General features: G+C 38.6%; 1 protein-coding gene across 1 annotated transcript in view; it reads right to left on the bottom strand.

Annotated features, from left to right (window-relative positions):
• The window catches only part of FBXL17 (F-box and leucine rich repeat protein 17), a 445,268-nt gene that overhangs the window by 416,962 nt on the left and 5,050 nt on the right, over positions 1-23,256 (bottom strand). The window contains exons 2-4 of the mRNA XM_006081173.2: positions 14,109-14,231; positions 12,358-12,615; positions 372-503 (exon numbers count right to left, since the gene is read on the bottom strand). Coding sequence (XP_006081235.1) covers positions 372-503; positions 12,358-12,537 — 312 coding nt within the window. The 5' untranslated portion in view covers positions 12,538-12,615; positions 14,109-14,231. The remainder of the gene's footprint in view (positions 1-371; positions 504-12,357; positions 12,616-14,108; positions 14,232-23,256) is intronic.

Genomic DNA, 23,256 nt, shown 5'->3' with positions numbered 1-23,256 from the left:
TTTCATCATATTTAGTGACTCTACTTTTAAGTGTACATCTTCCTGATTAAAAAATCCTAAATACCTTGAATTATTACAATCTCTAGGAGAATCCGAAGAAACTACAACCACATACTTGTATCTGATGACTAAACTTTAATTTTTCCAATATACCTGAGTGGTCAACTGTCATGCAAGTGCCACATACAAGCACCTATACAGTTAGAGGATCAATCTGTAAAATCATTGTTTTGAGACAATGCTTCTCTTAGGTAATATTTGCCTCTAAACAACCAAAAATAATAAGTAGAAGAAAATTTATAAGCTAAGTTCTAAGAAATAATAAAGGTAAGAAACAAAATTAAAAACACAAAAATGATATAAGTACTTACTAATTTGTTTTCCTGCATGTATATTCTTTGCAATTTCAGACAGCCCTTAGCTATGACGATCATGCCTTCATCTGAGATCTTGTAACACTGGCCGAAATGAATATCTTTGAGTTCTCTGCATTTTGAGCCCAGCTGTAAACAAAAAGAGTTGGCCAAATGCTTAGAAAATAACAAAGGTAACATATTTCTAGCAATACCAAAGTTAAATAATTGTTTATAAACTACTTTTAAAATAAAATACAAGTAGTCTATAATTTAAAACAGTTGTGTAAGCCTTTCTACCTTCTAGTGTACTTCCTTGCTTCAACTACTGTATGCCTCCTAAGTGCCTAGATTGCTTAACACTTCAAATTCATCTTTATTTCTCTTGAAATAAAGAGTGTAAATTAGTAATAAAAATTTTCCTAGAGGACTACTTACCATTCCTATCAGTTATAGTGTTACACTGAGTGGGACATCAGATAAAGGAATAAAACAAAGGTCCAGTACAGACACTAGGGGGGTGAAGCATGTGCAGGGGGTGGGGGAGGCCGGGGAGTGGTCAATGGGGGGAAAAGGAGACAATAAAGAATTTTTTAAAAACAACAACAAAGGTCCAGTAAGTGAAGCAAAGTACCAGTGAGTCAAAGAATGTAATTCATGAGATTCTAGTTCTACTTCTGATTGCCCCAATGAATTATTTCTCTCCTTCAGCTCAATTACTCTGAAAAAGAAAGAAGGCTGAATATGCTACCGCTAACACTCTAGTTAGGACTAGTGATTTCCTAATTGAAATCCCAACTGTACCTTAAATAATTAATGAACAAGCACAATGCTCCCATTTTAAAACATTAAGTATCACAAAGAACAAATTACATGTAGTTATTTTCAAAATCTACAGTGGAGATTAGATCATCAAAACAAACTATCAGAAACTTACTTTAATAACAACCTATATATCATAAATTAACAAAGTTACATAAAAACAATAAAACCCAGTGTTGGCAAGCATTCAAAGTATGCTAATAACCACTGGTAAGAGTGTAAATTAGTAATAAAAATTTTCCTAGAGGACTACTTACCATAAATTTAAAAAATACTAAAATGGGCCTAAAAAACGCATGACTCTTTCTAAAGATATACTAAAAAATTAACTAAAGAGGGATGGATAATTGGATAGATATATAGTAAAGTTAAGCATATTAAATGTTAATTATATAATCTAAGTAGTGGATATATAAGTGTTTATTGTAAAATTCAAATTTTCCATATACTTAAAATTTTTCCTAATAAACTCTTAGAATAATCAATCAAAGGTGTGTTGACAAGATTTAGCTATAAGAAATTAGCAGAAGAAAAATGTCTTTAAGTAGTAAAAAATAGAAATAATCTAAAGGTATGAATAAGGGTGCTTTCATAAAATCATTATATCGCCAATACAACTGAAGTAAACACAACAAACAAAAATAAAAAATTTTACACAAGTTTTTATAGTATAATCCAATTTTATCTGAATAAGAGGACATCTAATATGTTGCAAGAAGAGGAATACCTTAAGGATAATGGTGAAGGTCAACTACTAATGCAAGAGGGTTTATATACAAGAAGTCCACCCTGAAGCCCAGAAAAATCTGCTTTAAGAATATAAATTTTCACCCTAGCTGGTTTGACTCATTGGATAGAGCATCAGCCTGCGGACTGAAGGGTCCCAGGTTCGATTGCAGTCAAGGGCACCTACTTGGGCTGCAGGTTTGATCCCCAGTCTTGGTCAGGGCACATGAGGGAGGCAACCAATCAATGTCTCTCTCTCACACTGATGTTTCTCTCTCTCTCTCTCTCTCTCCCCCTCTCTCTCCCCCTCTCTTCCACTCTCTCTAAAAATCAATGGAAAAATATCCTCGGATAAGGATTAACAACAAAAAAAAACGTAAGTGAAGATAAATATTGAGTAAGTATCTTCATTGAGTAAGTATATTGAGATATACTAATGCAACTGGGGGAAAGCTCTAGGCTCCATTAGTATCCTATATAATAAAAGGCTAATATGCAAATTGACCGAACAACAGAAGAACTGGTTGCTATGATGCGCACTGACCACCAGGGGCAGACACTCAATGCAAGAGCTGCCCCCTGATGGTCAGTGTGCTCCCACAGGGGGAGCGCCGCTCAGTCAGAAGCCGGGCTCACGGCTGGCAAGTACAGCGGTGGTGGCAGGAGACTCTCCCACCTCTGTGGCAGCACTAAGGATGTCCGACTGATGGCTTTGGGACGCTCCCTGCAGGGAGCGGGCCTAAGCCATCAGTCAGACATCCCCCAAGGGCTCCTGGACTGTGAGAGGGTGCAGGCCGGGCTGAGGGATCCCCCGGAGTGCACGAATTTTCGTGCACTGGGCCTCTAGTCTATATAATAAAAGCCCAGCAACCATTATGGCAGATTGACTGGAACGACCGGTTGCTATGACGCACCAGCCACAGGGGCTGCCACCAGCACCGCTGTCGAGCCTGAGAGGTCCAGAGCCCGTTGCGCGGCCACCCCTAAGGTGCTGGTAAAGAACGTGAAGGTGGTCAGCATGAGCATGCAGCTTGAGATGAAGGCTCTGTGGGGCGAATTCAATCAGCTGGGCACCGAGATGATCATCACCAAGGCTGGCAGGTCAGGGTGCCCCTCTCCCTGCTGCGATCTTCCCCACATGCCACATGGCACCAGTCTTGGGAAGTGGGCTTTGGCCCGATACACATGAGCGAAACTGAGAAACGGGGTGCGGGGCATGGCCTGGCCACCTGTGGGCCCCTCATGGCACGGGCCAGCTCCTTCGCTCTCTAAGTCTGGCTCTAGCGACAGTCGCCTGGCATGCCAGGCCAGAGGGTATTGCTTGGGAGGCCAGGAAGGCGGTGGAGAGAAACCCTGTGGACCTCCACCCGACCAGCAGCCCAGGACCCGACACCACCAGAAACGGACCGGCTCAGAGCACCCCAAGCTTGGGGGGAAGGCAGCCACCTGTGAGGGACCTTGCCACCAGCCGGATCCCAGTGGGTCCCACCTCGAAGGAAACTCAGTTTTTGGTTCCTTTGTTCAGTCTATCCTGGCTAAAGAGGAGCAGCTGGGCACATTTTAGAAGAGAATTAAGACTCTAAAACAGTGTGTGCTGTTCTGTGAAGATTGCTACCCAGTTGTCTTAAACCTAAATTCCGGGTGATTGTCGGGTCTGGCTCTGTCACTGGGGCCCACATCTTCCAATTGGCATGTATTTGTTGTAAGAGCCCAAAGAGAAGAAGGGGAACAAGTTTTTCAATGCAATGGATTTGACCAACAGACAAATGGGAGTGCTGGGCTGTGTCTAATGTACACACAGAGACACCAGCTCTGAGTCCACCTGGCCAAAGGGAGCTCAGGGCCTGTTTGCAGAGCCTTCTGGTGGTTTCTGTTTCCTTGCTGAGGCCATCTTCCCTGGGAAGCCTGGGGCCCATGCTCAGTTCCAGCTCAGTGGGTCTTCTCCAGGCCCCTCCCCCCAATCGGCCCCGCCCCCGATCGGTCCCCCCACCCTGGTCAGGGACAGGGACAGCCAACCTCCCGTGGCCCCTCTCCCTGGCCAGCCCAGCCCGATCGGCTGTGATTAGGCAAGCCGGCCAGACCCCACCTGTGCATGAATTCATGCACCGGGCCTCTAGTTAAGACTATAAAAAACTAAAGTGAAGGGAACAAGGGGATATTCGTTAATTTCAATAAAAACAAAATTCTAAAGAGATAAAGGTCGGTTACATAATTGTAAAATGTACACACTGAATACTTATTTAACCAAAACTATAACAGAATGATGTTGGGAAGAGAAGGAAGGATCAGTGAGCTAAACCTTCTACTTCCATAGCAAGGCATCAGTACAGATGTTCTAAAAGGAACAAAGCAAGAAAATGCAGACATGGAAGGAAAATGCTTCTTCTCTACTGGTGCTTTCTTCTTCTGGAGGAGGTCAATTAGTCTAATTCGCTAGTTAGTTTGTGTTTAATAAACTGGATATATTCAGCTCCTTTCATCCTTCACCTTGGGAACAAACTGCCCACAGGAAGCAAGCAACCTCCACTTCTACAGAGGCAGGCTCTGCTGGTCTGGCCCATCTGATCAGTGACACGAATGGCTAGACCCAGCCTTTAGTCTCACTGCAGAAACTGGTGTTCTCTTTTAGACATAACAGGAAAGATTGCATCACTGCTATCTGCACTAATCACCATTACCTGACCACAAGTGCCCTAATGTTCCAGACCATCCAGCATTGAGTTAACAATCATATTTAACTCGATTACTAAACAACATTTTCCAACCTAGCTTTTCTGAGTAATAAAGTTGATACTTTTCCTCTGTCACTATTCCTTTATCTTATTTGTCAATTTGTTCAGATCCTAGGCAATAAAGAGATCTCAATACTTAGTGCACCCATCAGGACCGTTGAGAAATAGAAGAACAGAATCTACATAAAAGGAGTGATGAAGGTATTCTTGTAGGGTCTTAGACGTCAGTGTGTGTAGACAGCATGGTGGAGTCTCATGTTAAGACAGGTAAAGTCATACTCCTGCAGCCTGAGTAAGAGATTTAAGCTGATTGCCCTCATGTTTTGGTCTAGCTGCCATCAAAGGACATTACCAGCATGGGAGCCCAAGCCACTTATTAGGGGAAAATGCTCATTTATAATTATAACTGCTGTCATTTAGTCTCCCTGCAGAAACTGATGCTCTGATTTAGACCTAATAGGCAAGACTGCATCTGCATGAGTGCTTTCTGCACTAATCGCCATTACCCCAACCACAAATGTCCTAATGTTCCAGACTAACCAGGCACTAGAGTCGATCATTATACCCAGGTATTTCCCAGTTTTGCTGATGTGTTCAAATGTCTCAATGCTGCAACCATCTGTCTATCACCCACAAAGAAAACATTCAGAGGGCATCAACCAAACCCTGTAAGAATATCCCTGTTAAATATGCCCTGAATTTAACACAATTTGTCCTCTACCTAATAGTAGTATAACTCTTCTAAATACATCATTCTCTCTCCAGGAAAATAGTGCTAAAGACATTGTAGCTCTGTCCCTGCCAAAATGGTGAGATGTTGATAAGAGCCCTGGCCTCCAACTGAGGCACCAAACAGGTACTTCAGAGCCAGGCCCTGGAGTTAGGCCTTGTCTAGACCCGTGGTCGGCAAACCGCGGCTTGTGAGCCACATGCAGCTCTTTGGCCCCTTGAGTGTGGCTCTTCCACAAAATACCACGTGGGGGCATGCACGTACAGTGCGATTGAAATTTCATGGCCCATGCGCAGAAGTCGGTATTTTGTGGAAGAGCCACACTCAAGGGGCCAAAGAGCCGCATGTGGCTGGCGAGCCGCGGTTTGCCGAGCCAGTTTGCCGACCACTGGAGACCATCCAAGTTAGAGAGGTTTGGGAAAGACCTTGGGCTTTTCATAGATCTACCATATGAAACATAAAACTGAGTGTAAACAAGATCAAGGTGATCATCCAGTAATTGCAATGCCTTTTTTTTTTTAAATAAAATCAATGTCTGGTTTCCAGACCAGCACATAAAGAACTTAGAAGCTGCCACACCATCCTAACAATAAATAAAAAACTGCACTGAAAAATCAACAACTCTCCTTATATCCATCAAAAAATGTTACAGCGAACACCACTGCCCCACCATTGGAGAGAGAACAAAAAGTGGATGCACAAGAATCACAACTTGCAGGGCAGACACCAGCCATAGAACCTCCCTCCCTCTGCAGGAGCCAGTGCCAGGGAAGGAAACCCTCAGCTATAAGTGCTCTCCTCCTGTGTCAAATAATTTTATTTATTTTATCCTAGCAAGAAGTCGGTACCTAAAGAATCTACAAGCACCTCAGATATTATATCCGTAATACTTCCTATCCTACTAAGGAACACTCTGAAATGTGAAGTAATCATCAGATAAGAACACCTTTCTGGTTGATGTCGACTGGATGTATAGCACCACTCACCTGGGTTGGATACTGGAAAACTGCTGCCTGAGGGCCCTTCCAGGGAAAGGAGGTTATTAACTTTGTGGAATTTGACTCCCACAACAGCTCTCCATTCACACTCAGCCTGTACTTCGTTGCTACTTGTATCTGACACTCTACAATCCTAACTGTTCACCCCAGAAAATGGGGGACCTAAAACATAGAACCCCAGGTTGTCCCTTTAAGATGGTCTAAATTGTTATCAATACCATTCTAGTATCTGGTTCTCTAGGAAAAGTACAAATCAGAGGCCTCCTCTAACTCAAGAACAACTATGTGTCAAGGGCACCCACCAGTCAATCCAGAAGGAAAGTATTTAATGAAGTGGTTGTTGGTAGCCACTTTACTTAAAAGAAGCCAGCCCAGCCCGGCCAATGTGGCTCAGTGGTTGAGCAACAACCCATGCACTGAGAAGTCACCAGTTCAATTACCAGTCAGGGCACATGCCCAGATTTCCGGCTCTATTCCCAGCAGGGGGTGTGCAGGAAACAGCCGATCAATGGTGATGTTTCTCTCTCATCAATGTTTGTTTCTCTCTCTCTCTCTCTCTCTCATCAATAAAAACATATTTTTTAAAAAGAAGCCAGCCCAGCCCTTGTCAAGTAGCCCATTTGGTTAGAGGGTTGTTGGTTTGATCTCCACTGAGGACAGATACAAGAAACAACAAATGAGTGTATAAATAAGTGAATAAATCAATAAGTGAATAAATCAATATTTCTCTCTCTCTCTCTCTCTCTCTCTCTCTCTCTCAAATCAAATAAATAATTTTTTAAAATCAAAACACTGCCCTGGCTGGATGGCTCAATTGGTCAAGCATCTTCCCATACACCAAAAGGTTGTGGGTTTGATTCCTGGTTAGGACACATACCTAAATTGTGGGTTCAATCCCTGGTACATGCCCTTGATGGGAATTGAACCCACAACCACTCAATGCACAGGCCAATGCTCTAACCACTGAGAAACACCAGCCAGGTCTCTACCAGTGTTCTGACAAATATTTTCTTGAATGCCAAGAGCTTAAAAACAACACCAGATAAAATTTAAAACATACACACACCCCAAAAAAATACTTCCCCTAGTCCTTACAGACAGGTTCTGTGTTGGGGTTCTCCTTCAACACTCAGCAATGCCGTTTACAACACTGCATTGGTCTTCACTTCCAAGGCAGTTTAATGTCTTCCCAAGTCTTTCCCAAGCATTAGTCCTGCCCTAGAACATATATTTCTATGGCTTTCTAAATTCCCCCATATATATATACTGGCATCCCTGATTGCCCTAATTTCCCAAAGGAATTCTCTCCCTGGCTTTTCCTCTCAGAACATAGGTGATCTATTGCATAAATCAGCCATAATCTGTTGTCCCAAGCATCTGAAGGGTGTTTTTTTTCCATTTGTCTCACAATGGTTTCAATCAATGGCCACTGTTTTTCCACCATGAATAAATTCTGAATTGGGTGAAACAGATCTGAGCACCATGCATCAGTCCCTCAAGAAGCTCCAGGCAGCTTAGAAAACACAAATAGAGTCATTTGTCTCCCTCTGGAATTAGAACCTCAGTCCCACACTGGGTACGTGAGCTGCTGTCTTCGAACATGCTGCCAAGCTGGGGAAGGTGTGGAGCACTGATAAGTCAAAATGCCACAACGCTTTCCCACCACTTTTAGTGTCCTTTTCTTGGTTAAGCATTCACTTGTTTGCTATAAAGCACTGTTAGTTTTCCAGAGTGCTGGCAAAGTTGGTTCTAACAGTGTCTGCTTGTTTCTTCATGTTTCTGTGGAGAGATGTGGTTTTGGAGCTGCCCACTCTGCCATTTTCCTGATATCACTCTGTATTTTTATTTTTAAAGACTTAAAATCTTGTAATGTAGCAAGACTGAAATTTACCAATGCAACATTTATTTTTTGTGCCTTTTTAATTTGAAAAGGTGCCTCTAGACACTATTTCTAGAAATTTCTACAGAGATCCATGAATTGGATTGAGATGTTATACTGCTAAAATAAAATACAAAGAGTCACATAAAATATTAACTTAAAGGATACAATTTCTTAGATTTATTTGACTACTTTGGCTACTGCTATCTCTTGTTTTCTGGCAAGGGCCAGATGGTAAAATAATACTAAAAAACCTGAAACAGCCTATTATTTTTAATTAACTAGCTCTTTCTTCCCCATAATATGTGATTGTAGTTTTATGAGATGAGCATGATAGAAATACATTCCATTGGTTCAATTATTAGCAGTTATTTTTATAAAAAGAAAAATACCAATATTCACGGTGGTATTTTACAAAAACAAAAACAAAAACCAAAAAAACCCCACAGTATTCAGCCAAAAACAGCCTGACTTTTAGGTGTTTCATCATAAGTTTGAGAAATATTATTAAGTAAAATGCAATTATTAAAATATTAAATTTTAGATCCCTAAGAACTCCAAATAGAAATACTTTATGTAACTGCTTTTGCAAACAGAAAAAAAACACTTTCACAAAGTATTCGCTAAAGTCCATCAAAATTATAGTTATGATAGAAATACACAGTAAAACATTATCAATAAAGTATATGCATTGCACTCTAAAACATTTGTCAGTGTTTACTAACAGGAGAGAAAAAAAAACACCTTGCAACTTGATCTGTAGAAACAATTCAATAATTTGCTATGTTTATGAGTAAAAAAATAATAATCCCAACAAAATTGATAAATTATGAATAGTTTATTCTAGGCCTCTTATCTATTATATATATTTTAAGCTGCTAATTCACTAAAACTATAATACACTTCCACAGCAGAACTTATCAAATATCACTGGATCATGAAATTAATTTCCTAAGTGGATCAAGGCCAATATTTATTTAAAATAATACAGGGGTAGGCAAAAGTAAGTTTATAGTTATTTGTATGGAAAAAAAGACATGCAGGCCCAGCCAGTGTGGCTTAGTAGTTGAGTGTTGACCAATGAACCTGGAGTTAATGGTTTAATTCCCAGTCAGGGCACATGCCCAGGTTGCAGGCTCAATCCCCGGTGTGGGGTGTGCAGGAGGCAGCCAGAGTGATTCTCTCTCATCATTGATACCCTGTCTCTCTCTCCCTCTTCCTTTCTTTCTGAAATCAATAAAAATATATTTTAAAAAAATACATGCAGGTTATGATTATTATAATAGCTTTATTAACTCAAAAGAATGTCACAATGTTACTATAAACCTACTTTTGCCCACCCTGTAATACAGAATAGAAAATATCAATGTGAACTGTACATAAAGCTACATACTGCTTCATAAAACTGTTATTTCTATTATATACACTGAGTGGCCAGATTATGATGACCACCTGACGTTTATAGGCAAATTAGCTATAATTTCGCACTACAGCCCTTTAGCTATAAGTTGCTAGAGGGCCAGACCATTATAAATAGCGAAGCAGGTTGTTTACCACAACAGTAGAAGTGATTTTTTTCTGAAGTTATGGGTAAACAATGCGATTTAACAGCCTTTGAACGTGGGATACACACACACACACACACTCACTCACTCTGGGTGGCCAGATTATTATGACCACCTGACGTTTGTAGGCAAATTAGCCGTACACTGCATCGTATGGGATATGGAAGCCGAAGGCCTGTTCGAACACCTTTGCTGTCTGCAGTTACCAAGATAAAACGTCTCCAATTCACACAGGAACATAAGGATTGGACAGTCGAGCATTGGAAAAAAGTCATGTGGTCCGATGAATCACGATTCCAGTTGCATCATGCAGATGGCAGAGTGAGAATTTGGCGGAAACAGCATGAAAGCATGCACCCCACATACATGAGTGCAACCCTTCATGCTGGTGGGGGCAGTGTTATGGTTTGGGGCATGTTTTCCTGGCATGATTTGGGCCCTTGAATTCATGTGGAACAACGTCTGAATAGCACAACATACCTAAGTATCATTGCTGTTCAAATTCATCCTATCATGTTGATGGCGTATCCCAATGGAGATGGCTTCTTCCAACAAGACAATGCGCCATGCCACGGTGCTCGTATTGTGCAGGAGTGGTTTCAAGAACATGAGAGAGACTTTACCTTGCTTAGGTGGCCCCCATAATCACCAGATCTCAATCCAATTGAGCATTTGTGGGACGAAGTTAAAAGAGCCATCAGGAGGCTGACTCCACAACCATCAAATTTCACAGAACTGGACAGTGCTATTCATCAGGCATGGTGTCAGATTCCTCGCATCACCTTTCAACATCTCGTGGAGTCAATGCTAAGAAGAATCACCGCAGTATTGAAGGCAAAAGGTGGCCCAACGAAGTACTGATGGGGTGGTCATAATAATCTGGCCACTGTGTGTGTGTGTGTGTGTATGTGTGTGTGTGTGTGTGTGTGTGTGTGTGTATCCCACGTTTAAAGGCTGCTAAATCACGTTGTTTACCCATATCTTCAGAAAAAGATCACTTCTACTGTCGTGGTAAACAACCTGCTTCCCTATTGATAATGGTCTGGCCCTCTAGCAACTTCAGCGCGAAATTATAGCTAATTTGCCTACAAACGTCAGGTGGTCATAATAATCTGGCCACTCAGTGTATAAAGAAAAGGCATTTTCTTTCTACTATACCACAATAGCATTTCATCAGAAGAATGAGGCTAAAATAGGAGACCCTTGCTATTGCACAGTCTTAAGCATAGGAAATTATTACTCTCCACACTGCAATAAGGTTACTATGTAATTACTTAATGTAAGGCAGTCACTTAAAAGAATTACTTCAGAATGAAAAATATTCAGATTGTTTTACTACTTCTATTAGATTATTACCTTATATATAACTAATTCATCATTCAGACACCATGCAAATCTGAAGCAAACATCTAATCTATCATAAATTAATGGGTTCCAAAATACCTCACATTCTAGGAAATATTTACTTAGTCTCAAAGTTGTCAATTAATTCATATGTAGTCTTTAAATTTAGGGATCTTCATTTTTATTTCTAACTTCATCTCAGATCAGATTTAAATCTAGGACTTTACTGACACTCATTTTTATTGGGAAGTGCATCCCAATTCTAAATTTAAACATTATTCCTAACAGTTCTTAAATGGAATTATTAATGGATTCTTTCAACAAATGTTGGTCGAGGGTACCGTAGGGAGAGTTGTAATGTGCATGGCCTCTGCCTTATCTGAGGTCTAGAAGAGTACAGTCTACTGGCTGGAAATGTGGAAAGACAATAGTGGCTTTGGAGAATCCAGGCTAATTCTCAGCTCAACCACTTGCTAAATATTAGGCAAACTCATCAATCTCTCTATGCCCTAATTTCTTCCTTTACAAAATGAGTTTAATATCAACTATTTTGCAAAATTATTGCAAGAGCTAAATGTAAAAATACAAAAAGTACCTGGTACAGTAGTAGGAACACTACCAAATATTCAAAATTTTCACAAATTCAGGGTTTGCCACATAGAATCTATTCAATATTCATTGACAAGAAACCTTAAATACCACTGCCAAAGGGAGTGGATCAAACATAAAATATATTATGATACTATTTCTAATCCAATTATTAAGCTAATAAATATGGATAATTACCACCTTTTTCTTCATTTTCTACTCCCTACTTCATTTTCTACTTCATTTATACCTTAAAACAGGTATTTCAAAGCATATAAGCATGTCATTTAGTAACATAAAAGTTAAAGGTTAATTTTTAAAGCTCCATGCTAATCCAAACTACATACTATTGTTACCTAAAGCAAAATTTGGTAAAAAATTTAAGTAACAAAATAAATAAATTAATAAAATGGTTGGTTACAGAAGTTCAGGTACTCACTCCAAGACACAAGCACATTAATTTATCAATTATAACAACTGCACAAAAATCCAAACAAATAATCATGTATGTATAAAAAAAAAAGATGACTTCTTTTAGTCTCTTGGAATTATTTTTAACACAACAATCTTTTAAAGTGCTGCTACAAGAAGACATTTTGAGTTGAGATGCCAAAATTTACCTGTTTGAGTCCTTCATCAGTTAGTTTGTCCTGGTTGCCCACATGAACTTTCTGAAGTAAAGGGCAGTGAGAGGCAACCGCAATAATGGAGGTGTCAGAAAGCTGTTTACACCTGTAGGCTGTATACCTAAGAAGTCCAGGACACTTAAATGCTAGTACACATACGCCAGTATCAGACATACTGCGACAATCAGAAATGTTGATTTCAATTATATTTTGACTCCTTGATGCAATTTTTTCCAATAATTCATCAGTGACCTGTGAGAAAAAAAAAAGCAATAAATTTAAACTTCTGCTAAATGTAGAAACTTATTTTCTATTGTTTTATTAAATTTCCCCTAATAAACAATATAACTAGATTATTGCATGAAAACCACAACTGAAAGAAAATCTTTCTACTTAATATTAAAGGATAACAAGAACTATGATATAATAAAAAACATATTTGGATTTTGTCTCTGGGTCCTTGAACAGAGCTCCTAAAACCTTGGAATTTCTTGAGTGATAGTGGTTATGCTGGAGTTGGCTTATTCCAACTCACAAGATGTATAATATGTACTTCTTTCCAAATCAATGACATCACTACATGCAGTGACATCACATTGGTAGCTTGAAATTAACTACAGTAGGAGTATTCATACCACAGAAAATGGCAAATATTACAAATAAGGGCTTTTTATTTGTTCATTCATTTTCAAAAGCCAGTTGTTACATATTTACCAGCACACCACTACTAACAATATCATAGAAGGATTTAGAGCAATTTTAGTACTCTAAAAAAATCCTATTCTTATTGGATATTTTTATATATTTCCAATGTCAAGTATTGGCAAACAAGTTTAAAGGAAGAATTGCAAATGTTTTGCAATAAGTACTATTAACTCTTTTTTTTTCTTAATGTATGCTAGCATATAAACATTTTGGGCAGCCAGGCAATGAGGAGGATTAGAAAATTCTTCATAAGTAAAATTAAAACAAGTAAGTTATCTTAGCCCATTTTGCTTCTATTACTTCATCTATAATAACAGTACAAGATTAGTATTATTAATATTGTAATAAAATATATTAATAGGGATAATAATAGTGCAACTCATAAGGTTACTGAGAAGATAAAATGAATTAATATGTAAAAGCCAGTAGAACAGTATATGGCACATTGGCAGTACTATATAAATGTTTGCCATCATTTTCTACTATTAAACTGATATTCATGCCGAAACCGGTTTGGCTCAGTGGATAGAGCGTCGGCCTGCGGACTGAAGGGTCCCAGGTTCGATTCCGGTCAAGGGCATGTACTTGGGTTGCGGGCACATCCCCAGCGGGGGATGTGCAGGAGGCAGCTGGTCGATGTTTCTCTGTCATCGATGTTTCTAACTCTCTCTCTCCCTTCCTCTCTGTAAAAAATCAATAAAATATATTTTAAAAAAAACTGATATTCATGATATGACCCTTCCAAAAAAAGAAAAGTTTGTTTTAAAAGGGTAATGAAAAATGAAAATGAACAGGAATAAAACAAAGAGGATTAAGAAGCAACCCAAAATTACCAATCCAAACTAGAAATTATCTTCTTGACCATAAGAACCTAGTTTTAACTTAAATTCACACACAAAAATACTAAAGCACAGAATTACAGATTATAGTCATTTGAATTATCTTGAGAAACTACAACATGAAAGAAGTAATTTCTGAAGAGGAATAAAGTTTTTTTAATAAATCAAATTGAGTGTTTCTGAGAATTAGATTACATATACCTGCTGACGACTACTAAGATCCAGCTGCTTCCAAAACTGGAAATCTAAACAAAGGTCACGCCAGTACTTGCAAACCAATGAGGCAGAAAGGCAACGTTCATCCAGGGATAAATTGGAAAATATCTGTGAATATAAAAGAAGCCACATATGTGCTTAAACATTTTAAAGGCTTTTAAAGAAAATTAACTTTAAAGCACAAAAACATGTTGAATACAAGTAGCCATTATTAGAAGAGTCAATGTTAGAGACTGTCCTAAAGAGAAAAACATAGTATGGGAGTAAAAAACATGGACCAACATTACCTTTCACGTAAGAAAAGGAACAAAGGGGAGCAGGGGGATACGTGCATGCATGTGTGTATGCATGTGTGCATGTGTACGTGTGTGTGTACGTGTGTGTGTGTGTGTTTGCCAATATTTAAAAAAATTAAAAGGACAGGCCAAAAATTAATTTAAAAAATACTCATTTTAAGGGAAGGGAGAAAAGGCTAGAAAAGAGAAAGGGATGAAAGGGAGACTACTCTGAAGATACCCTGTTTTACAGTTTTGACCTTAGAACCAGGTGAACATTTTATATGATTTTTTTTAATGTCATAAAAAGGAAATTTTTACCTTGACGATATTTTTTCCAGAATTTCATAAACACAATAAATCCCAAGAAAACTATCACTTATACCAAATATAGAACATCCTACAAAATATGTGATGACTCCTCATCACGAAAAACAAAGGAAGGCTGAGAAAGTATCAAAGACAAGAGGAGAATAAAGAGGAATGACAACTAATGCCATCGTGAACTGGAAAAAGGCCATTTACTTTAAAGCACAAAAACATGATGTGAGACCAATGCTGATCTCACACTTCGGCAAAGGTATCGTAGTAATGTAAGATAATTAATTTAGGGGAAACTGAAAGTGCGTGAGGAATATAAGAGGAGTCTGTACTATCTTTGTAACTTTTCTGCCTAAAATTATTCCAAAATTAAATGCTTATTTTTAAAAGAGTTTTAAAAGTAAAAATTATTTTTCAATGGTCAGGATTAGGACCAATATTGATTTGTTAAAATTAAGAGACATTATCACAAGTACAATTGTGGACCATACTGAGATCCCGAATTGAACCAACTATAAGATACTTCAGAGACAATCCGATAAAACTGAACATAAAAGAGATAGTAAATGACTTAAGAAAAATTATTTCTAACTTTTTAGGTTGTTATAATATTATTGTGGTTATAGTATTACTGTGGTTATATTATTTTTTAAAGTTATTATCCATTTTAGATACAAATTTTAGTGTTTATGGTGAAATGATATATAAGATTTGCTTTCAGATACTTTATAAAAAAAATGGCAAAAGATAAATAAACTAAAAAAGGCAGAATATTGAAAAACTATTGAAATTAGTGGAATGATACATGGGGAGTTCATTATTTTCTACTTTGGTGTGTACATTAAGATTTCCATAATATTAAATTAAAATTTGAAAATTTTAATAAGAACATGTGCTCTACACTATATTGTTTTATCTGGTTTGAATTATGGCTTTACCATTTATTATCTATATAGTCTTAGGCAAATCACCTAACTTCTCTGTACCGTAAGCTCCTTATCTATAAAATGGGAATAATATAGTTTTTACCTGATGGAGTTACTGTGAGGACTAAAGGAGTAAACAAAGTTTTTGGAACAGCATCTAGAACAGAGTAAATAGTATGATTCTTATCATAACTGTGACCTAAAATGATACCTCTATACAGTCAAATGTTACAGAAATCTAAGCTAGAATCTCTACTATGTTTAAATCTTGAGCATTGGGACAACTGACAACTGCTGTTCCTTCACAACTATTTTTTGTCCTCCAAGGGCTAAGTGGAAATAGGCTTTAGAATCATTGGCAGAGATGTAGTTAAGCCCACTACAGCCCCTCACCCCCATTCGTGACAACTAAAACCACTGGACAACATAGCAAAAGCAATTACCTCGGGACTCCAAAAGATTGATAACATATGGATTGGGGAGGTGAGCCAAACTTAAAGAATGACCAATAACAGGAATGAGTTTCCTATGTTATTTTTCCTTTTCTCTACCAGTGTGGAACTGAGGATGGCCCCTGTACAGAACTACATGACAGGCATAACTAATGAAAACAAAGAGAGAAAGCCATCTCTCTGGACAGAGGGAGGACTTCTGTGAAACAGAGAATGTGGGAAGAGCCCCCATTTGGGGTTTTCTTTCACTTTTCCCTATTCTCTCTACTGGCCATGTCCCAAATTCAGCCTCAGTCACAGAGCTGCAATGTGGCAGCTGTGCAGGCACCTAAAATTCTGTAAGCCCATCTTTTTGCCAGAAGCACCAGGAAAAAACTCTGTAGACCAAAGAGTGTGAAAGGAACCTCCATTACCTTTTTCTTACCACTTCATCATGTAAACAGCCCAAGTTCTACAAATATATATAGCAGCACAGGCATATAACACACGATATAACTCTGAGGGAAACTCCATCTTTCTATCTAGAGAACCAGGAAAAGAGACCACTAGGTCAAAGAGTGTGAAGGAATGATCAAGGGGGGATCTGGAAAGAGCACCCCTAATTCAGTGAAAGAAGTGACAAAAAAACCTGAGTTAACCACAAAGCTACACATGTGCAGAAGAAACCCAAAGTAGCACAGCAATGTCTTTGAAAACTGAGGTAACAATGGAATCACAGGCCAAGGAAAATAAGATAGAAATTTCAGTCTAAACATAACATTTCTGATCCCTGGCAAATCTGATAAATCTAGACATTCATAAAACTCAATGAATCCCAATAGGATTAACTCAAAGAGATATACACTAAGACACATTATAATCAAATTGTCAGAAGACAAAGAGAGAACCCTGAAAGCCGCAAGAGAAAAGCAATTTATTACATACAAAAGATTTTCAATCAGATTAACATCTGATTTCTCATCAGAAACCATGTAAGCCAGCAGGCAATGGGATAACATACTTAAAGCGCTAAAAGACAAACTCTAAACCAGGAATTCTATATCTATCAAAATTATCCTTCAAAGATGAAAGCAAAATTAAGATTATTTCCAGATAAATGAACATTGAGGGATTTTATCACCTACAAGAAATGCTAAAGGGAATCCTTCAGATTGAAATGAAAGAGCACTTAAAAGCACAGTGGCTTGAAAGCACACCCCAAAAAATCAAGAACACCAATAAAGGTAAGTATTTATGCCGGTAAATACAAAATTCAGTATTAATGTATTTTTGGCTTTTACTCCAATACTAAATGATTGAAAAGACAACTACATAAAATAATAATTATAAATCTATGTTAATCGTATGGACACAAAACATCTAACATAAACATAGAAACGTTTTATATACCATTTAACACTAAATTGGTATTTGTAGTGTAAATGCCTAACATCAAGCTTTTAATTGCCAAAACATCTATTTCAAAAGACATCAATCTTGAATAAGCATATTGTTAGTTATATGACACAGCTACTAGCAAAACAACCAGATAAGGAACTAGGTCACCACCATCCAAGAAGGTCTGACCTTCAGAAAGGCCTGGGTAACCTAGACTGACTGACCACTTGAGTGGCCTCATTTCTCCCTTCCTGCTCTAATTCCTGCCCGAATTCCTGCTCTTGTGCTTTAAGTTCACCCATTAAAGTAAACCCGCAAGACCCTAGACACCCCACCCTTGAACCTTACTGAAGGCAGAGCCCCAAGTCCACATTCTCTCTCTATGACCTAACTATGTGGACCCTGAGTGTACCCTATTGCCCTCCAGAATCTGCAAGTAGTAAATCGTGTCCCTCAAAGTTCCCCGATGGTTCCTTGATGAAGCATATCCTGCAATCATAATTAAGAACCGAAAGAGCAGGCCCAAACGTTAGTAAGGCCCTGCTGGAGGAATGTCTCGAGCTTGCTAGGACAGAGGTGTGCCTGCGCAAGCACTGTAGGCATTTCTGACCAAGGACACTCCCATCAATAGGCTTCAGACCAAACAGTACAATATTACTCAAAATGAGATTGTTATAAATTATGCTGTTAATTATAAACCTCAGGGCAAATGCTAAGAACGTAACTAAACACAGTCATAAATCACTTAACAGGAATATATTCTGAGAAATGTGTCACTAGGTGATTTTGCCATGTAAATATCATAGAGTGCACTTACACAAACCTGGATGGTATAACCTACTGCACACCTAGCCTACATGGTATAGCCTGCTGCTCCAAGGCTACCAACCTGTACTGCATGTTACTGTACTGAATACCCCAGGCAACTGAAACACAATGTATTTGTGGAGATCCATAATCTCCGTGTGGGTTGGAAAGAGCACATTCAGGCTTAGCCATTTTCAAGTCGGCTTTGGCCCTTGCTTTCTGCTAGCCACGCCCAGGTCCTCCTGCAATGTCAATAGTTTCACAGCAAGCCAGAAATAAAAATGGAGAGCTTATCCTTCCATGGTTGTCTTATTTCCAAGGTCTGCCTGTTAAGTTCCTAGCTGATCCCCTACTCATCCCACGGGCACCAAAACCTGAGTCTTACAAATATGTGGATTTTCCCTGTTTGTTTTCCACCAAGTTCATCACTTTTAGTTGACAAATACAGGTTTACTCATTGCCCCAAAATGACACAGCCTCTCTGGCATCAAAGATGCTGGTGTTCCAAACTCTGGTTTTTGCCGAAAGTACTGGGGCAGAGGGCTACAGAAGGGGCCTCATGCAGGAATGTAGACTTCCACTATTCTCACCTGAAGCTCTAGCAGTTTCCCTAAGAAAAAGAATATGTTGTCTGCCTTTGGTCAATTTCCAAAGCCCAGATAATTTAGGGCAATTTTGTCCAGTTTGTTTTTTTATAGAGAGGAGTCACCAAACTCTTCATGCATCCATAGCTGGAAGTTCCTCTCTTATGGATATTTTTATGCTCACCTTCCTCATTTTACACATGAGAAAACTGGGACTTAGGGGGACTACATCATCTGTGTACAATTAAATCACTACATGGATTTAAAGGGCTAATTTTTCCCTTAACAAATAGAAAATATGTGGACCATGGTCAGTATAACAAAGAAGCGCCTTATTTAAAATATGTCTCACTTTGGACAGTACCGTCTTGAAACATTAGTTTTCTCTCATGTAAAAGTGAGATGACTGTTATAAACCACAAGTAATTGACTAAATCTGGGTGGATCTAGATGAGTCTTCTGCATCCAAGTGAAAGGAAATTCACTAAGTAGGTAAAGGAAAGATAAAACCAATACCAGTAAAGATGGATAAAAGTAAAAAGAATACTAAGGACCCAGCTAAGCCACATGGGAATTACGAAACCACACAAAATGTAAAATAATAAATGTTTGTGGTTTTAAACTGCTAAGTCCTGACATAGTATGTTGCACAGATATAGATAACATGTTTAAAGATTCCTGCTTTCACCCAGCCATAGTGGCTCAGTGGTTGAGCGTTGATCTGTGAACCAGGAGGTCACGGTTCAATTCCCGGTCAGGTCACATGCCTGGATTGTGGGCTCGATCCCCAGTGTGGAGCATGCAGGAAGCAACTGATCAATGATTCTTTCTCATCATTGATGTTTCTCTCTCTCCCTCTCCCTTCCTCTCTGAAATCAATAAAAATATATTAATTAAAAAAAAAAGATTCCTGCTTTTCTTTGTCATTAAAATGCACCCATATCCTAACTCCTCAGAAAATTACCAGTCGTCCCCAAACTATCTTTGTAACAAACATCTGTGCACATGTCCCTAGGTTTCTGTGGGAGGCACTAAGACATGAAATTTGTTCATTGGCTTTAAGATTATATAGTCAAAGGCAGTTCTGAGTTATCTTTGGTAATATGAGATTCAAGAAAAAGCGTTTCAAAGGTCACTTTGAAGAAAAAAAGAACACAGGACTGTAAAGGACTGACCGGAACAACATGTTTGAAGAATAAAGAAAACTCCAAGGGGAGCGGGGGTGAGGGAGGACACTGGAAAACTGGATGGCACGTACATCAAGCCAGGAAATGGCTTACTTTGACAGAGGCCCATCAGCAATGGCTTGAACATGACAGAAGTCCAAACTCCATTAAGGATGTAGAAAATCCAGGATCTATCATCTTAAATCTTTTGCTTTTCCATCACTGCCCTCACATCTTTCATAGTGTGAAAGATGGCTTACTCTTAGTTTACCCTTGGAAAAAGGAAAAGGAACCAAAGGACAAGCAGCTGCCTTGAATGGTATGACTTGAAAGTTGTACACATTGCTTCCACTCACAGCCTTGAACCTAATATTTAGTCACACAGCCACACCTATCCACGAGGGGCTAAGAAATGTGTCTAATTAAGTGGTCATGTGCCTAGCTTGGATTCTGTTACTAAAAAGAATATAAGGGGAATGGATACTGGGAATCAGCAGTGACTTGTAGTCATGACCTGGATTGAAAACAAACTTAATGTTCTTTTTTTATTTTAAAGATTTTTGTATTGATATTTAGCGAGAGAGAGAAACATGAATGTGAGCACAAAACATTGATAGGCTGCCTCCTGCACACCCCCTACCAGGGAACAAGCTTGCAACCGGGGCAGGTGCCCTGACTGGGAATTGAACCAGTAACCTCTCAGTGTATGGGATGATGCCCAACCACCGCACCATACAGGCCAGGGCCAAACTTAATATTCTTGATCTTAAGTGGCAGATCTGGACAACATAACTAAGCTATTAATTATCAGAAAATGTATGTCATATTATTGATATAACCTGAATTAATCACTACCAGGCTGATACCCATATATTTCTAAACCGTGAAAGATTCTTGGGGTAGGGGGCATGATTTTTCTTTTCTTTATTTTTTAATGAGGTATAAGTGACATGTAACATTATATTAGTTTCAGATACAACATAATGATTCAGTATTTGTGTACATTACAAAATGATCACCACAATTAAGTCTAGTTACCATCCATCACCATACTTAGTTAGAAAATTTTCTTTTTTTTTTCTTGTAAGAACTTTTAAGATTTCTCTTAGCAACTTTCAGATATGCAATACAATCTTTTTAACTATAGCTACCATGCTGTATATTATTTTCCTATGACTTATTTATTTTATAACTGGAAGTTTGTACCTTTTGAAAGATTCCATTTTTGAGTGAGACATTAGTATAAGATATCAGAAGATTATTTCAGACTGAAAAAACTTCCAAAACACATTGTTGCTTAACACTTGGTCATACCTATCCTGTAGAATCTTATAGTACTTAAAAATCAAAAAAACCAATACCTACTTTGGACCATTTCATATCTTGATGCAGAAATCGTATCTGCTATAAGATATTACTGCAAAAGGAGTTAAGGTTTATGAGCAGGCGGGCTGTATACAAATTATATAAATATTTGAAAAGAAGTAAAGTGGAGTAGTTTTCTTTTTCTTTTTTCTTTTTATTTATCCTCACCTGAAAATATTTTTTCCATTGATTTTTAGAGAGAGTGGAAAGGAGGGTGGGAGGGAGGAGAGGGAGAAACATCAATGTGAGAGAGACATATCCATTGCCTGTAGCTATTTTACATTGACTATGCTAGGTGTTGTAAGAGATAGGTATTAAAGGTGCAACACAATATTCCAGACTACATGTTATATGATGCCATTTTTTCTTTTAGAAATTCTTTTTTATTTTAGAGAGAGAAGAAGGGGGAGGGAGGGACCAAGGGAGGGAGAGAGAGATGTAGTAGATCAGTTGCCTCCTGTATGCACCCCAACCGGGATTGAACCCACAAAGTCAGATATTATGAAATTTAAATAAGAATAAGTTTTATTCTAAACCCCGTCACTAAAGACTTTTGGTGGGGGGAGGAGATACAATGAAGTAATGTATCCTTTTGACATATGTCCATCATTCTTTGAGGACTTCCTTGTGTCCTGGCACAAAATACTCTCCAGTGGTCGGCAAACTCATTAGTCAACAGAGCCAAATATCAACAGTACTTCTTCGAAATAGACTCGCCCAGCCCGAAAACCGACTTCTGCGCATGGGCCACGAAGTTTCAATTGCACTGTACGTGCGCCCGCACGTGGTATTTTGTGGAAGAGCCACACTCACGGAGCCAAAAAAGCCACATGTGGCTCGAGAGCCGCAGTTTGCCGACCACGGCCTAGGGCAGTGATGGCGAACCTATGACACGCGTGTCAGAGGTGACACGCTAACTCATTTTTTTGGTTGATTTTTCTCTGTGAAATGGCATTTAAATATATAAAATAAATATCAAAAATATAAGTCTTTGTTTTACTATGGTTGCAAATATCAAAAAATTTCTATATGTGACACGGCACCAGAGTTAAGTTAGGGTTTTTCAAAATGCTGACATGCCGAGCTCAAAAGGTTCGCCATCACTGGCCTAGGCTCATCTTGTACTTTCCTTGTCCTAGCCCTGAAATTGCCATTTCTCTATGGAGCACTGATTCCTTTTATTGGAGAAAGGGATTTAGAAGCAAAGATGTGTACGCTAAATGCACTCATTACTACTGGGTACTGATGCTCCAAGACCCTCTCAGTGGCAGAGCTTCCATTGTATGACCTTACAATACCACTTGGGCTCCAAACTGGCCAAGACTTGGGCAAGACTAAAATAGGATATTTAGCCAAAGTCAAGTAACTCTTATGTTAATATTCAATGGTTCTATATTTGCCTTCGCTTATCTTCCCTTACATTCCTTATCATTTATACAACCTGATACTCCAAACTGGCAAAGAACTACTCAAGGTTATCCCCTTGACAGCTACTCAGTATAAGGCAAAATGTACAGACTTCTTAAAATGAAAACAAATCACACCTTTTGGTAGCCTGATTAAGTTCATCAAGATTGCTTTGCATTCTTCAGCAAAGAAAAATCTTAAACCTGACTTCCTCAGGACACTCCATTTCAGTGCTGACTAAAACCATTCCTAAAACGCCAGAGACATACCTTCTAGACTAGAGGTTATTTGGTACTGGAGCCTTAAATCAAGCATTCAGGAAATGCTACAGGTAATTTACTGTTACCCACTAGTAATCTACATTCAAAGCTTTAAAAAGTAGTATTTTTTTTTCTTTGACTCCTATTTGCATGCTTTCATCCTTGTAGCATACCTGGGGAAAAATAGATCAGG

Source organism: Myotis lucifugus, unplaced genomic scaffold (assembly GCF_000147115.1).
Source record: "Myotis lucifugus unplaced genomic scaffold, Myoluc2.0 scaffold_0, whole genome shotgun sequence".
Taxonomy (NCBI): Eukaryota; Metazoa; Chordata; class Mammalia; order Chiroptera; family Vespertilionidae; genus Myotis; species Myotis lucifugus.
The sequence above is the reverse complement of the archived record's forward strand: the minus strand, read 5'-3'. Positions and strand labels throughout refer to the sequence as shown.